General features: G+C 38.8%; 1 protein-coding gene across 1 annotated transcript in view; it reads right to left on the minus strand.

Moving 5' to 3' along the window:
* Positions 1-3,322: 3,322 nt before the first annotated feature.
* BFSP1 (beaded filament structural protein 1) overlaps positions 3,323-18,339 on the minus strand; it is a 28,189-nt gene continuing 13,172 nt past the window's right edge. Inside the window, exons 4-8 of the mRNA XM_058180637.1 lie at positions 16,398-16,490; positions 13,443-13,550; positions 10,122-10,342; positions 5,740-5,825; positions 3,323-4,272 (exon numbers count right to left, since the gene is read on the minus strand). Of these exons, the coding sequence (XP_058036620.1) occupies positions 3,323-4,272; positions 5,740-5,825; positions 10,122-10,342; positions 13,443-13,550; positions 16,398-16,490 (1,458 nt within the window). The remainder of the gene's footprint in view (positions 4,273-5,739; positions 5,826-10,121; positions 10,343-13,442; positions 13,551-16,397; positions 16,491-18,339) is intronic.

Below are 18,339 nucleotides of genomic sequence, written 5' to 3' on the forward strand. Positions count from 1 at the left end.
ATAGGCATGTGAGAAATGACCCTGAGTCCATTTTGGAAATTGGAGGATTTTAAATCACAATGTTTAAATAGAAATGTGAGACACAAATGTGCTTTATGCAGATGGTTTTATTTCCACTGAAAACATATTCAGATATATTTTGAAGGGGAAACCTGACTAAGCAGCAGGGAGCAATAATGCCCATGCTGCCACAACACAATTACCTAATTTAATGCTCATGTTTTGTAGAACAATAAAAAGAAATCGACTGAGTCTATCAAGGATACCCATAGAATTAAATTTATCTCAAACAAACCCCATCATACAGAAGATTAAATTAACTCCATCTAGTCAAATGGAGTGGGATCTAACCATTTACTGAGCCATTTTCCTTATGATGTCCTCCTGGTAAAAGAGCTGGGGAGAAGTAATGCTTTCCCTTATAGAACTCACTGCCAATACAGGGCAGCACAGAGCATGGTTTCCTGAATATTGGCTGCAACCTACTGCTGCTGGCTAAGCCAATGGGGAACGTTGAAAAGCCTTACTATTATTTTCCTGGTGCAAGATCTTCTGGAAATTCAGACAGTTCCTGAAGAAGATAGATAGCTCGGTGTTTCCAAAATGGCAATACTTGATCCCATTACCATGATTCCATGATTCTAAAATCACTAGTGGTTTTAAGCATATTGTGGGAATAGGGCCTATGGATGGCTTCACTGAACTGGTCAGTATCACTTACTGGAAACAACTACTTGCTTAGTGATAGTATTTCCCCCATTTGATGGCCTCTAGAGTTGTTGGTCTTCCCTAGGCCCATTCCTTTTGGCATGCTGGTTGGGAGTTGAAGTTCAATATAACTAGAAAGCACCAAGGAATTATCATTAAATAGATAAGGGAGTCTTTGCCAAGATATGCAAATATTCCCAATAAAAATAGTTGACAATATAATAGCCCGATTTTTTTAAAAAAATGTTACTGTTAGATGCACTTATCATCTAAAAGCATTTTCTTTTAAGAATTTCTCCTTCAGGAATTTCTTAGCAATTGAGAAAGATGAAAACTTACCATGAGTGAAACTCACTGCTTAGAGAGTTTTACCTTGGAGTCTACTGTTAGTTTTGGTTCCATCCTCTCATCTTCTTTCAGAGTTGTGTATGTAATCAGATGCACACCTATTGTTTCTTTCATGTATGCAACACCCTTTTCAATTATAAGGAATCACCAGTTCTATAAATAGAGCCAAATGTATTTCTTTGAAAGTAAGTGAGAAAGTTATATGGACATGAAATGCCACTTAAAGTACCAGATCTATATCTCAAAGATTGGATTAGGATAACTATGAGTTAAAGTGGATATTTTTTTTACAGCAATTTAATCCTTACCTTCACTGCTATGTATTTTTAGATATGCTTTAGCATTGTGACCTGCAGCTTGACTATTTCAGCAGTTCTTTGGTAAGAAATTCTCAATAAAATGGATCTGCTCAAAAATCAGACTGACTGACAACAGACTATGCTACCCACAAACTTTGGGTCTGTTTTTCTGGTGAAACCTGAGCCACCATAAGCAGATCCTCATGTTAAAGCATTGCTATTTTAACTTTATGTGTTCCATAGTTCACCCAAAATGGAAACATACAACTTAAATTCCTATATAGCTACCTCACTGTGTAAGATTGCTCAGCCTACTTATCGTGCAAGAAACAAACCACCACTTAATCCTAAATTTACAGTCAAATGTTTACAACTGCTGTTGATGGCAACGAATATAAAGGCTTGGTAAACCTACAAGAGATCCCAATGTACTTAACCTGTTCACAACTGCTTGGAGAAAATAGGATGCAGAAGGTCTCTTAATGTCCAGTGATGGGTTCTTCTGCCACTCTATCATTTAAAAAGTTATCTATGAGTTCCATCTGGAAATGTTGGTTTTGCATCCACCAGCTGAGGCTTTAGACTCTAGACCTTCTCTGAAATGATATGAGCAGGTGGTTGGACTAGAAGACCTTGAAGATCCCTTCCAGTTCTACTCTGATTGAGCTTCAGACAGAAATTCCTCCACTGTGTGTGTTCACTACTGAAAAGGCAATTGGTGCTATCTGTGCCTGCTAATTTATATTTATATTTGGTTTTAGTTTTAACCATTATAAATGGTAGGAAGAGTTGAAAGCAGTTTTGCTGTTTAATTCTAAACAACTATCTGTTTAGAAAAGGATAAATAAGTTGCAGAAAAAACACCTCTGGACAGGAATATACAAATATTCTTATTAAATAAGCAGCTAACTCAATTGGGCTTCTGTATTTTAATTTCTATGCAAATGTTCAGAAAAAGAGAGCCTTGGGCAATTAATTAACATTCATAATTCTGTATCTAATCAGGTCCATTGCTTAGACTTAAAAGTGAGAGCCAAGGGTTCCACTGCATTGTGCATAGAGATCCAAGTGACTTCCTAATATCCTGCCTTTTGTGGTTAAATGGCAACACAGATCCTCTGAGCAAAACTTCTATGGAAGACAAAATATTTATTAGGCAAAGATCAACCAAATGGTACCAGCTAACATTCAGATATTTGCATCATCAGAAACTTAGGTATTAGTATAGTCCAAGAATCACTTCAATGAAGACATCAAATCCATTTGTATTATATTTGATACACTTCTGGACATGTAGTGGCACCAGGCCCGATGACCCCAATCCCTTGCAAGTTGATTTGATGAAGAAAAACTCGCGATCTTAATAGAGGTGTACTTCTCCCCTATTGTTTTCCTTTGATCATTGATTTAATCAGGAATAGAGGTGTTTTGGTTCTTCTCTGGAGGATTGGAACAGTTTAATTCCAAACAAGTTTTTACGAACATATTAGGTCTAAATTAATATTTAGAGCTGGGGGTATATTAACCTGGTTGTTCAGGACCTTCTTTCTTTTGATGGTGTGGCTACTCTTCCCCATGTCCATTCTTCTAACTGAAGCCAACATAGGAATAGTCTTGGAAAATGGAGCTTCTGTTAGACAACAGCCTCCAGAGATGGCAAAAACTGAGGGTGTGGGAGTGACATTTGAATTTTATTTAAGATTCCCAAGGTGAAACAACTACAGTTTTGCTATTGGCAGAGAAATTCAACTCCATATTCACTATTTTTATCACTCCATCAGACAATATAAGGGGAGAGTAGTGAGGAATCAAGCAAAATACATATTTTAGGCTACCAACATCAAACCATTCACATTGGTAGGGCTCCATTAATCTTCTTTTAGCATTGCTACTAAATTAAAAAAAACTCTGAGGATCACTTCTGTAATAATTGTAAGCTGGATTAATTGGCTGTTTGAAGGTGCATACTAATGATTTTTGTCTTCCAATTTCTTTTTGCTGGTTTTCTCAGTCTTGGTCTCCATAATCATAGCAGTTTCTTCATAGCTTTGAATTTTGTCATCAGAAAATTTTTCAACGGATTCTACCACTTCTACCTTCTCATAACTCATAGTGTTTGGGGAAGCCAATTCCTTATGCAAGCCATCCTGTTTCTTGCATTGCTTCTTTACATAAATTCCTTCTTCATTTCGTTCACTTGGACATGATGTGGAAAATGGTTCAGGTGCCCCAGTAATTTGCACTTTTGGGAGCTCTTGTTTTTTCCCAAGTTCTCTCCAGACCCTGGATCCATCATCATCCTTCTCTTTGCCTATCAGCTTGTATTCATATTTAATGTCTTTCTGCATCCTTGATCGCTCTTGTATTCCATGGACTTCAACTTCACTTTTGTAATGTTCAGGAGATTTGGGTAATTCTGGGATTGGTTTCATACCACCTGATATATTTCCTTCAACATCCGAAACAATTACTCTACCCTTATAAGGAATAGGTAAAGAATGGAAGCTGGTGTCATCATAGCTGCCTTTTTCTGCGATAACTACATACCCTTTAGCATGGAACCCAGTTCTAGGTTCCTGTCTTTGATAACATCTGACTTTCTCTTTCACTATATTGCACAATTTGTCAAAAGCTTTGCTTATTTGTGCTCCATCAGGCACATCTTCTTCCGCTTTTCTGAGTTCAGTTTCTTCATTTGTACCACTGGATCCACGTTCACTTTCTGTGAGTAATCCTTCATGCTTGAAATCCATTGGAACTTGGTCAAATCCTTCTTGTGGCAGGTCAAATGTTTTCTCTAAGGAAGACCCATTGGTAAGGTCTTTTGGTGTAATCTCCTTCCTCTTAAACATTTTCTTTGGCAGACTTCTTTGTCGAAACTTGGCAGCAGCAATGTCTTGCATGACCAGTGTAATGTCTAATGAATGGAAATAAAACAACCATAAATATAACATGAGATGCAGCCCACTAAAGGGGAAATGTATCATATGCAGATATTACCTCAAATATGGTTGATGAGGGTGGCTTGAATATTTGTTGAAGAAAATGTTAGATCAGAGCGCACAATTTGTTTAGGCAGTGTCTATACTTGCCCTTTGAGGGATGCACTCCAACATGTAGGTTAAGCAAAGACAAAACCTAAGTGTGATTCACTTTTAATGATAAATTTAACTTGATTGGATTTGTTTACTATAATTTTACTTTAATGCAATTAGTATGATTACTGCTTACCTAATTGCTTACCTAATTATTACTAATACCATATACATACACACATTCTCAAGATAATACATGAATGGGTGATTCATACATGATGAATATTTAGATGGAGCTATTGTACAGAGAAAGAAAAAGAACTTCTCCCTCCCTTTCTCTTTCTCTCTGGTTCTTTCTCTCTCTCTCTGTCTCTCTCCATGTCTGTCTGTCTGTCTGTCTGTCTGTCTGTCTGTCTGTCTGTCTGTCTTTCTCTCTCTCTCTCTTACACACATACACACACACAAAAGTGGACTGCAGTTTTAATTTTGTTAGGTACAGTCTATAAAGACAACCCTGCAACTTTCCAATCTGATTATAACCTACAAAGATGCTCCAAAATCTTATGGATATTTCAGCAATATGGACTTCTGCGATACTGTAATTTAACATTACTAGCATGATTGTGTAAGAAAACACTGGTATTTACCAGGGTCCTGCTGGACTGTAAAGTTCATGCAATTAACAAGAAATTAAATAAGGGAGACTTCAGGTGATGAAGAAACCCAGCCAATAGTTGATCTCAAAAAGCTAAATAGAATCAGATCAAGTCAGCACTAGAATAAGAGATCCCCAGGAAATCCCAGGGGTTATAGATGATAGACTAATCTAAAAAGTTTTAAAAAATAATCCTGGAATCAGAGCAAATCACTTTCCCATTGTTAACAAGAAACATACACAACTTATAGCCATTCGAAGTCAAGTTACATGTGATGTAACTATTTTATGTAAGAGTTCATTTTAATACAACCAAAATTCAGGCATAATTATTTTAGGATTTGTCAGGAGGCAGGATTTATTCCTGAGCTGTTATATATGCAAAACATTAATTCATCACAAATTTTCCAGGATCCCAATGAACAGAAATGAAAGCTCATTTTAAAAATATTGGGAGTATGCTCTAGGAACTGTGAGGAAAGAGGCCTCTCTTCTTTCTAAGAAATCAATAGATGATTCGGTTGTTGTCCATCTTCCTTTGGTATATACAATGATTTTGTTAGGAGTAACCCATAAGTAAACAGTTAACATAAGTCACCAGTGCTCAGATAATATGAACAATGAGATCAGCATATAGAAACATATCACACATTGCTCTCATAGGCTAAAATCATTTCTGTAGGCACTTGATTACCTGTGCCTTTCAAGGGCGGTGTCTCTGCAGGTCTGTAGGTCTGTGGAAATAGGGTTACTGGAGTTCCAACAATAGCAGAATTCAATCTATCAGAATAGGGAAAACATATAAGGCAGGTTCAATAAATTCCACCAAAACAAAACCTAAACAAACCTTTAAAATAATGTTTAAAATAATGCCAAGGCAACCCAGGTGGGTTACATCCATGTAATTATACATATTTGTGATATTTTCCAAATAAAGTTGTTTTTATTCCATTCCAAACCTGTTGCCTTAAGGTGAGCTACATGGAGTGCAATCCTCACTCACCTCTCTATATCAACTCCCTGCAAATCTATTGTCATCAAACATTCTAGAACAGAATGTCATACTCTGGCAGATTAACAAAGCACATAGGAAAGTAGTGGGTTCCAATTAACTTCGCTACCGGCTCAGAACCGGGAGCACACAAGCGGTGCTTCTGCGCATGTGCAGAAACTTCTGCACATGCGCAAAGCATCCATGATGACGGCTGGGCAACTGGGTGGAGCCTCCTGCCGCCGCCACTTTCAGTTCGCCCGAACTAGGGCGAACTGGTAGAAACCCACCACTGACATAGGAATGCCACTGAAAAATAACTGAAGAGCAAAAACCTATGCAGAGAGGATCTCTGTTGGAGTAGCTGAGATACCCCTAAAAAGCTCTGTGAACAGGAAACTGCCAGTGGTAAGAAATAAAACAAAGTGCTCCAGATCTCATATGTACCCAAAGCCATCTCAGTCGCTGAAATTTTCAGTTGTCTAAGAGAAAAGTTAGAACTGCTTCTGTTCACCATTCCTGAAGGTTACTCCTTCCTGAAGGTTGCACCTCCTCCACCTTAAAGATGTGTGGGTTAAAAAGGTCAAGTGCATGAATATCCATCTCAATTTCTCTGCATGTACTTTCCATGTTTACTCCACTATAAAAGTCTTGTACATGTGCAGAGATGGACATGCTCTAGAGAACTCCATAGGTTTGAAAATCCTTATACATACAACAAGGCACCCATTATGGAGAAGAACTTGGAGGAGCAAAATATGATTTAAATCCAAGAAAGACAGAGAACGTTAATGTTAAACTGGCTTTGCCTTAAATCCCTTGGGCACAATAGAGAAGGTAGAAAATCCACAATTAGACTTTCATGATGATGTTATTATAAGGTAAATATAAAGGTTTCCCTCGCACATACGTGCTAGTCGTTGCCGATTCTAGGGGGCAGTGCTCATCTCCGTTTCAAAGCCGAAGAGTCAGCGCTGTCCGAAGACATCTTCGTGGTCATGTGACTGGCATGACTCAACACCAAGGGCGCACGGAACGCTGTTACCTTCCCACCAAAGGTGGTCCGTATTTTTTCTACTTGCATTTTTACGTGCTTTCGAAGCTGTTAGGTTGGCAGAAGCTGGGACAAGTAACGGGAGCTCACCCCATTACACGGCAGCACTAGGGATTCGAACCGCCGAGCTGCCGACCTTTCGATCGACAAGCTCAACATCCTAGCCCCTGAGCCACCGTGTCCCTTTATGTTACTATAATCTATATCAAAAGAGTTCCAGTATTTCTTGTGAAATCCATTTCCTGATCTGGCCTACCTCAAAGGAGTGACAGCCATCATGTAGAAGTTTCTAAGCACATCTATCTACACATACGTAAAGAGGCATGAAGGGTGCTCTGATTAGATTCATTCCCTTTCATTTTAATAGCATGATCAGAGGCTCAGGTGGCTCAAGGGGCTAGGACGCTGAGCTTGTTCATCGAAAGGTCGGCAGTTCAGCAGTTCGAATCCCTGGTACTGCTGTGTAACGGGGTGAGCTTCCGATACTTGTACCAGCTTCTGCCAACCTAGCAGTTCGAAAGCATGTAAAAAATGCAAGTAGAAAAATAGGGACCACCTTTGGTGGGAAGGTAACAGCGTTCCGTGCGCCTTTGGCGTTTAGTCATGCTGGCCACATGACCACAGAGATGTCTTCGGACAGCACTGGCTCTTCGGCTTTGAAACGGAGATGAGCACCGTCCCTTAGAGTTGGGAACGACTAGCACATATGTGCAAGGGGAACCTTTACCTTTACCTTTACCTTATCATGCTATTAAAATGAAGGGGAATGAATCTAATCAGAGTATCCTTCAGGCTGGTTTTTTAACTCTTATAGATCAGCATAGTGTCTTAACAGAGCACTTTGTGGGAACATTCTACGGTATTTTTAAAGCAATACTGTTTGGATCTACATATGCTTGCAATTGTTGTTCTGTAGTCACACAGGAATAAATACAGGACAATATGTTTGCAAGCAGGCATTTGTGATTTATGGGCATAATACTGTCACTGCAGTTAAGACAGGAGGAGTTCTCTCTCAATGACTTTGATTTAAAAGAGGGGAAAGTGCTACAAACCACAACTATGGTGAGATAATTACCAAGAGGAGTTTATTAATGCAGATCTTTTCTAGATCTTTTAAGATTTTGTGAATGACTAGTTCTATCTATGCACATCTGCAACTACTGCAGATTTATTTACTTTTTAAAAAAGATATATGATTATTGACAGGTGCACAAAGCATCAAAAGAATTGAAAGAGAAAGTAACCATAAATAAATTGCCTTGAATCTCAGGTCTCCTTTCCCAATTAAAAACAAAATTTGAGGGGAAACTTCCTCCCCTGGTTTTATACCCTTTTATACTACAAGGAAGAGTTGAAAATCAACAATGGGAGTTGATAGTATCTCAGCAGGAAGTCATATAGATGCCTGGGGGGAAAAATTAGCACATTGATGTAGAAATGCTATTAATGAGTGACTCAGAGAGCATGGCATGTGCTTCTACAGTGAGTAACATATTCCATACCAATTAATATTTCATTTTGGATGTTACACAATACTGGAGAATAATGTTTTGGTCTGAGAAGTTTTAGACACCCTGCCATACCAGCCAAAGTAGAGAAACCTGGAAAGCTGCTCTGATTAGATTCATTCCCTTTCATTTTAATAGCATGATCAGAGGCTCAGGTGGCTCAAGGGGCTAGGACGCTGAGCTTGTTCATCGAAAGGTCGGCAGTTCAGCGGTTCGAATCCCTGGTACTGCTGTGTAACGGGGTGAGCTTCCGATACTTGTACCAGCTTCTGCCAACCTAGCAGTTCGAAAGAATGTAAAAAATGCAAGTAGAAAAATAGGGACCACCTTTGGTGGGAAGGTAACAGCGTTCCGTGCGCCTTTGGCGTTTAGTCATGCTGGCCACATGACCACAGAGATGTCTTCGGACAGCACTGGCTCTTCGGCTTTGAAACGGAGATGAGCACCGTCCCTTAGAGTTGGGAACGACTAGCACATATGTGCAAGGGGAACCTTTACCTTTACCTTTACCTTATCATGCTATTAAAATGAAGGGGAATGAATCTAATCAGAGTATCCTTCAGGCTGGTTTTTTAACTCTTATAGATCAGCATAGTGTCTTAACAGAGCACTTTGTGGGAACATTCTACGGTATTTTTAAAGCAATACTGTTTGGATCAACATATGCTTGCAATTGTTGTTCTGTAGTCACACAGGAATAAATACAGGACAATATGTTTGCAAGCAGGCATTTGTGATTTATGGGCATAATACTGTCACTGCAGTTAAGACAGGAGGAGTTCTCTCTCAATGACTTTGATTTAAAAGAGGGGAAAGTGCTACAAACCACAACTATGGTGAGATAATTACCAAGAGGAGTTTATTAATGCAGATCTTTTCTAGATCTTTTAAGATTTTGTGAATGACTAGTTCTATCTATGCACATCTGCAACTACTGCAGATTTATTTACTTTTTAAAAAAGATATATGATTATTGACAGGTGCACAAAGCATCAAAAGAATTGAAAGAGAAAGTAACCATAAATAAATTGCCTTGAATCTCAGGTCTCCTTTCCCAATTAAAAACAAAATTTGAGGGGAAACTCCCTCCCCTGGTTTTATACCCTTTTATACTACAAGGAAGAGTTGAAAATCAACAATGGGAGTTGATAGTATCTCAGCAGGAAGTCATATAGATGCCTGGGGGGAAAAATTAGCACATTGATGTAGAAATGCTATTAATGAGTGACTCAGAGAGCATGGCATGTGCTTCTACAGTGAGTAACATATTCCATACCAATTAATATTTCATTTTGGATGTTACACAATACTGGAGAATAATGTTTTGGTCTGAGAAGTTTTAGACACCCTGCCATACCAGCCAAAGTAGAGAAACCTGGAAAGCTGTTGTGAATAATTCTATTATTTAAAATATTGAACAATATGGTCAAGACCTGATTGTTAAGTACTGAAATGATTTCTTAGGTACAACTTGATGAAACTCTAAGCCACTTTGCTTTTTGTTTCAAGAATTTCCATACCTGCTATCTTCATTTTCAATTACACGTTTGTAACGCTCCAATTCACTTTCTAGGGACTGCTTATAAATGGACAGCTGGCGACACTGGTTGGTGTATTTCTCCAAGGTCCTTTCAGCATCTTCTATGCCCTTTCTCAGACTGTCAATCTGGTCATTATATAGATGGATCTCATCATTGTAGCTCTGCTGTGTGTCCTTAATCACCTGATCCAGCATTGCTGTCTGTTTTAAAAAAGGAAGATGAGAGAGATTTCCTAAGGTTGGTCTGCTATGGGAAAACAGCACAGTTCCCTAGCAGCAAAGATGCAGAATACTAGGTTATTTCAATGCCATGAAACAAATTATTGATACTTTTGTGTTTCAAGTATCACTTGGCATTGAAAAATGCACACACAAAAAACAACCAATATAAATACACCATAAAAATGAGCCGCAAGCAGGTTGAGAAATCATATTTAGATAGCACAATGCCCAAGGTGTAATTTCTTAAAAGTGTTCATCTGTCCTAATATAAAGAATGTTAACAAAAACCTGCACATGAGCATCAGTTAAAGTTCTAAGTTCATACCCAGTATGTAGGATTAGTGTAATACTATAATACTAATGTTTCTAATAGGAAAGTGATGGGTTCAATATAATCCTGAATCTGTTTCTGTGATCATAAAGGTTTCATTGGACAATTTAGCAGTAGGCAATCCCAAAATGATAGCTTGATTTTTTCCCCCTCTACTTTTCAGTCAAAGGACTACTATAGTAAGATTAGGATTAGGATTAGGATTTAGATCAGGATCAGGATCGAGATCAAGATTAAATTATTATTTTTATATTAGATTTAGCACACCCATTTTACTGGACTTCCTCTCAGGTCCCAGTGAATTGTTGATAACTTTGTAAAGTCAACTTCCTCCCTCTCGACTGACATCGTTCCTAAGCGCCATATCCTTTGCAGGGAAAAGAAATGATGCAGCTACTGGAGTTCTATAGATGTGTAGTAACATGAAGCTGGAATTTTACACAGGTACTACAAGAACTCAAAGTGCCAAGACAAGCAGTGTCTTTCTACATGGTATTCTCAAAAAAAACCCTGAAGCCCATTCCTTAATGTATCTCCCATTAAAAAATTAAAAATCAAATCAAATCAAATCAAATTAAATTAAATTTTGAAATCCTCTGAGAGTTCTCATGAAGAACCAAAACATTGAATTTGAATAAAATTATTCTTCCTCTTTCTCCATGCATAATATTTCTCCCAAATATTATTCATTTATTTATTTTACAAGCACTACACTTGAACAAGGGAGGAAAAAAACACGTTTTTACATTCTGCTGCAGGCAGTTGAAACTATTTGTCAAAAAAGTTTCCAGTGGGATACATATTGACCACCAGATGGTGCTCAGTCACCTGAAAAACAGATTTGCCTGATAGGAAAATTGTATTATCACTTCATCATTGCCCTTGGAATACAAATGAAAGAAATCAAATCAACTCATATACCGTTATTATGATCTTTGACCAACTTCTACAGTAAAAAAACAAAACCAGCATTGGAAAGATTTATTATTCACATAATTCTGAAAATTCAAGAGTATGTTCTGTAAGATCTTAATTAATTTTACTCAAAATGTATCTTCACAGATCCTGGGAACACTTTCCATTCCTAGGACTGAAGAGCTGGCTACAAGTGAATTGTACAGGTTAAATATTCGGCTGAACCCTCATAGCTTATGATCTATGAGATAAGGTGTTTTTAGCTGATAGAGGAGAAGAGCAAGTAACAATTCTAAGATATCCACAAAGTCAGTGGTGGGATTCACATAATTTAACAACCGGTTTTCTGCCCTAATGACCAGCTGGGTAGACGTGGCTTGGTGGTCATGTGACCATGTGGGCGTGGCCAAGTCAAGGTCATTCACATCGATGTGCGCTTCACCTTAACTGTTACAATGCAATAAGGGTTAACCAGAGAGGCAGTTTCTGTAAGCAAGGCAATAAAGATTAGGCTAGAAACACCACCAGAATGTTTCCTTCCTGCCTTCCTTACAGGATTAGCCCTGTAAAGTGGGGAAAAAAAACCAAAATAAGATTTCTTCCAACAACCGGTTCTCCAAACTGCTTAGAAAGTTAACAACCAGTTCTCACGAATAGGTGTGAACTGGCTGAATCCCACCACTGCACAGAGTGCTAAAAATTAAACAGGCATGCATGCCAATAAAAGTGTGTAACATTAGAAAAAGGCACTGATTTTTGTAACAAAGTGTGAGTCTTCCTAGTGAGCAAGAGGGCCAAAGTGACATTAATTTGAAAAAATTAGTGTCACTTTGGCCCTCTTGCTCACTAGGAAGACTCACACTTTGTTACAAAAATCAGTGCCTTTTTCTAAGATGGCATCCTATCTTTTTGCATAAAATGATTGTCTATGGAGGTGGACTCGCAAGGGTGTCAAACTGGCAGTCCCTGGGCCGGATGTGTCATGCTCAGGCCACGCCCACCCTAGTTCCGCAAAGGCAAACAATGTTGTGATACGTCATGTGGCACGATCAAGTTTGACACCCGTGAGGTAGAGGAGCATGAAAGAATGCTAAAAGGGAAGGGATGGTGAAAATGGGAGAAACAAAGGGCTTAATCAAGGGATGATGCAATGCTACCTTCTTCAGGGTAGGTGACATTACAGTCTCAGAGAAGCACTGCTTATCTCCAGGTCCAATTGTTCATGTGTCAAGCCCACAGGAGTCAAAACTCAGACTTCACAGAACTCTATTTCCCTTCCTCAATTTCTCAAGCTCAAAAGAATCCCGGATTACACCAGAGTGTGCCATCTTGTTCACCCTGCTATCCGACTTGAGAGGATCCTAGCAACTTTATTCCCCAAGAAAGTGGTAAATCCATCTAGCCTGATTATAGGAGCTTTGTCCCGTCTTATTCTTCAAAAGACCCAGGTCAGTAGTGGGTTCCAAAATCCATCGCCACCAGTTAGCTCGCTGGTGTTGGTCCACTCGCACGTGCGTGTGACGCAGGTGGGCGGAGCCTCCCGCTGCCACTACTAGTTCTCCCAAACCAGGGCGAACTGGTAGCAACCCACCACTGACCCAGGTTACTCTGAATAGGACCATTAGTGGGAATCTCTGGATGTGATAAGCACAGAAAAAAAAATAGTTGAGACCTAAACTATTTCTCAAATAACCTCCTGCTTGTGAAACAATCATAATCCAATCTAGTGATCTAATTTTTTAATCTAATAGTTTAAAAACTTTAATCTTAACTTAAATCATAATGCTTGTAAAACACTTACTCTAGAAAAGGTAACTTAAAAAAAAACAATACCTCTGTCTGAAGCTTAAGTTTCTGGGCTTGGAGCTGGGAAAAAATGCCCTTGTATTCATCTAACTGATTCTGAAGTATTGGTATCCTTCTCTCGGTTATCAGCTTTTCCTGCAAACAAAACAGAAAGAGGAAATATGAGTGGAATTGGATTGGTATCAAAAATTTGACTATAGATTGGAAGGAAAAATGATTGAAAAAAAATCCAATTTTCATCTTTGCCTGACATAGAAATGTGATATACATCCTAATTGTTCAGACATCCCACAAAAGTGGATGTTATGGTGAAGTGATGAATAGTAAAGCCTGCTGAGGGAAACTTGTGTACAAACAAGAAATATTTATAGCTTTCAGATGCGTTGAGCATCCATTATCCTCTCTTGCCTTGCTTTAAATAAGCCTACTATATGTATTTGTGCTCATACCTGAGCATATATATTTCTGTAACCTATCATTTATATGCAACTATATGTTCTTCTGGGATGTGGTGGCTCAGTGGCTAAGACACTGAGCTTGTCAATCAAATGGTCGGCAGTTCAACAGTTCGAATCCCTAGTGCCATGTAATGGGGTGAGCTCCCATTACTTATCCCAGCTTCCGCCAACCTAGCAGTTTGAAAGCACATAAAAAAATGCAAGTAGAGAAATAGGAACCACCTTTGGTGGGAAGGTAACAGCGTTCTGTGCACCTTTGGCATTTAGTCATGCAGGCCACATGACCACAGAGATGTCTTTGGACAGCACTAGCTCTTCAGCTTTGAAATGGAGATGAGCACCGCACCTTCGAGTCAGGAACTACTAGCACATATGTGTGAGGGGAACATTTACCTTTACCTTTTTATATGTTCTTCTAGGTACAAATTTTCACAGACCACGGCATTAGAGCAGCCGCATGTATAACAACTACATTTTTCTTATGGCAAATTTAAAGAACCCCTGATAAATGATTCATATTCAGCTGCAACTGCAAAAAAAAAAGTTAAGGTATCTTCAGCTTACCAAGCAGAAAGTGCAATATTCTTGCCTCAAAGTGCAGCTGGAAAAAGGACACCTCCCATTTCCTTGCAGTGCTTAGCAGTTGCTTATTATGGAATATTGCCCTAAGCAGTCAATATCAAGACAATCAGAGGACAATTGGTGCAGGGTTCAACAAATATCAACTACTTAATTGTCTGAAGAGTTTGTATCAGTGCAATAGGCTTGTATGAGATACTTTGCCTTGGTGAGGTACTTTGTGCTGTGAAGGCAACAATATTTGCCTCATCAGGATGCAGCAGTTACAAAAACCAGTTTCTCTAGGTTCCTTCTCTTGCTTCAATGTCCTCCTCCAACTCTTCCAGGAACTGCAATTATTGGAAGTGCCAAAGAGGACACCGAAACAAGGTGAAGAAAAGTAATATGGCATCTTTGCATCCCTCATTGAAAGCAGAAAGTGGGCATTCCAGAATCCAATCTGAGCTGGTCACTGGGACCAAAGGTTCATTCTTCCAAGCTTTCAGCCTTGTGCTGGAGCCCATCTTCAGGGAACTTTTCTCTCACCAGAATGTCTGCAATGGCCTGTTCTGTGTGTAGCATCTATGTGGTGCCTGGTTGTGTGTGTGGCTTTTAGTTCTTAATTGGGGTGTTGGTGGCCAACTATTAAGTCATTGATTGTTATTTCCTTGTGCTGCTGCAACCTTGGACTCCTGGGTAAGCTAGCAGTAAATTAGCACTCCTGACTGACAAGGGGCCGGTTTCCCAGGCTTCAATCATTCCTTTGTGAAGTAGCTTCAAAGGAGCTGTAGTGAAAGGAAAAGGTAAGAAGCACTCCTTTGTAGCTCTGTATCGATCCACACAGGGCTGAAATGCTCCCGGTTCGGACCGGATTGGCCAATCCAGTAGCGATGGTGGCAGGTGATTCAGAGAACCGGTAGCAAAAATCTCTGCTGCCCCACCCCACCCATGCCCACCCAATCACCAGGTCACCCAGTCGCCCACTTGCCCGCTTGCTGCTTCTTTCTGGCTCGCTTGCTTTTCCTGCCCAAATGGTAGGAATAGGTTGTAAAAAATGCTTTTAAAAGGTTTTTAAAAAGGCTCTGACAATCACAGCTCAGTCGCACGATTGTCAGAGCCTTTTTTTTAAAAAATCATTTATTTACAACTTATTCGGTCAAATAGGTAGTAAAAAAATGCTTTTAAAAGGTTAAAAAACAGCTCCGATGATCACAGTTGAGACAAGCGATCATCGGGACCTTTTTTAAACTTTTTTAAAGCATTTTTTTACTATCTATTTGCCCGAATAAGTAGAAAAAAAATCCTTTAAAAAAAGTTTAAAAAAAGGCTCCAACGATCATGCGCCACAGCTGATCAACCCCACCCCCGTGTACGCTGTTCTACTTCCCTTCCTTCCATGTCTCCTTTTGGCGTGCATGTGCGCACCTCGCATTTGGTGTGTGGTGTGCACGGTGCAGTGCACGCCCAGTGCTCGTTTGGCACGCAGCGCGCATGTGCAGCTACCAAACTGGTAGTAAACCGGTTCAGATTTCACCACTGGATCCACAGTATAATCTTCCAAACTTTGCTTACAGTCTGATCTTATCCTCCCATCTTATTTTAAAATCTTTCAATGAACATAATTTTTCTTCAGGCATTGTGTGAATAGGAAGGACTTGAAAGTAGGGAAGCAGGGCTGGGCTTATGGCTGAGAGCCTTAGACTCCCTGAATGCCATAATGTTCAGCCAAGGCATGATGAGGAGTTTTTGCTAGAACGCAAGTCGACTTCCCTTCTTAATCTCAGATCATGATAAAGCAGGACTCCAACTTGTACACATGTGTATTATGAACATGATAATGCTCCTGCCAGACCTTCTGGCTGACTACAAGCCCCTTCCACTATTCAGTTTGAAACCCTCAAATGTTCAGATGTATGCCCGAAGAAAACTTTTGATAGAAAAATGATTTGTAAAATAAAATGTTTACCTCACTGGCACCAGCCATGATGTTGGACATCTGAGGTGTTGCTTGCGCGATCTGCTCTAAATTTCCAATATAGGTCTGTACTTCTATGAGGTTCTGTGGCCAGATAAAATAATAATTCAAACTTATTATAGCAAGAAGCTTGATGGAAGGAATTGCACCGCTGAATTTCTATTTGAATTTCCCCTTCTTCTGGGAGTGAAGGAAGCAAAGATGTTGAGAAAAATTGGACTTATACTGGCATTTATATTGACTAGCTTTATCAGAGTATTTATTTATTTATTTATTTATTTATTTATTTATTTATTTATTTATTTATTTATTTATTTATTTATTTATTTATTTATTTATTTATTTATTTATTTATTTATTTATTCGATTTTTATACCGCCCTTCTCCCGAAGGACTCAGGGCGGTTCACAGCCAAATAAAACAAGATAAACATAGACAAAATTTAAAAACATATTAAAACTGATTATAAAATAGAATAGAATAGAATAGAATTTTTTATTGGCCAAGTGTGATTGGACACACAAGGAATTTGTCTTGGTGCATATGCTCTCAGTGTACATAAAAGAAAAGATACGTTCATCAAGGTACAAAATGGCCTAATAGAATTAAAACTATGGTAAAGCCATCATAAAACCCCACTTAAAAATTTCATCAGGCATTCTCTAGCATGCTACTGTAATTACCTTTCTCAACCTTTTTTCATAGATGGTGCCATTTGGTTATATATGTGGCATATATCTGCTATTGAATTGTATTAGTAGTACATACAATCATTTTAATAATAGATAGTCCTCTCTTAATGACAATTCAGCGATTGTTAAACATTATGTTAATGTTTATGTTTATGTTAAACATTATGATGGCACTGAACAAAAGAACCTATGACCAGTCCCCAAAGTTATGGCCATTGCAGTGTCCCTGTAGTCACATAATCAGTCTTCATCTCAGCTAAGAAGCTTGGGGGAAGAAAGGTTTAATTGTACAATCTGCTAAACCACTTGATAGGATTGAACTAGTATGTTTCATTAAAGGAGAATATGAAGATGAGCACAAATAACCATACCTTGATAGAAATTGGGTCCAAAAAACCAGCAGGGCTTGAATTTGGGTTAAAGCAGGACCCTTCTCACTGTTAATTTTAACTTTTTAGACTAGGGAGGAGCTCTGAACAGCTGCTTCATTTTCTTTGTAAAAGATGCCCCGTAGAAATATTGTTGGTAGGAATCTCAAGTATAGAGAAAAAGTTAATTGTTAACAGAAGCAGGAGCAGAACTGGTTAAGAAGTAGATCTCCATCTACTGGAGGTATCTAATATATTGTCGGTGATCTAAAATGACCTAATATTTATGACGCCGTCATAAAATAATTTATCCAAATCTAAATTCCTGCCAAAAGTTAAAAAAATAGTATTAAGAATGTTCTGTGCACAAACGATGCCTGAGTTTGAAGCTCGAACTTTGAAGCAAATTTGTGGATTAATGATTATTTTGTTCTATGTAACTTTCATTTTCCACCAAATGCTGGATGACAAATGTCAGTATAAAAAAATAGAAAGAAAACAAAAGAAATCATACAGTAGTAGATCTCTTAATCCATCCCTAAGCAGAAGAACCCTTTTACCAACCGTGTGTCAAGGTTTCAAGTAACATCCCTAACGAAAGAAACTCTGAGGTTAAAAGTTCCTCAAAGTTCCATTTTATTAGAGATATCATATTGGCACATCTGGGAAAATCCGAATCTGAAAGTTTCCAGGTTTTCCCCACCAAAAAGAAAGTATAAGTCCCTTCCCCTGCACCCCACATGTCCATCACATGGTTCAATCAATGCACTGCCCCAACTGGAGATGCCTCCGAGTCATGCCACTCCAGGTGCAGGCCCGAATGTCTTTGACTCTCAGAGAAAGGAACATTATTATGGCTACATATCTTCACCA

The sequence above is a fragment of the Ahaetulla prasina genome, chromosome 1 (genome assembly GCF_028640845.1).
Source record: "Ahaetulla prasina isolate Xishuangbanna chromosome 1, ASM2864084v1, whole genome shotgun sequence".
NCBI lineage: Eukaryota > Metazoa > Chordata > Lepidosauria > Squamata > Colubridae > Ahaetulla > Ahaetulla prasina.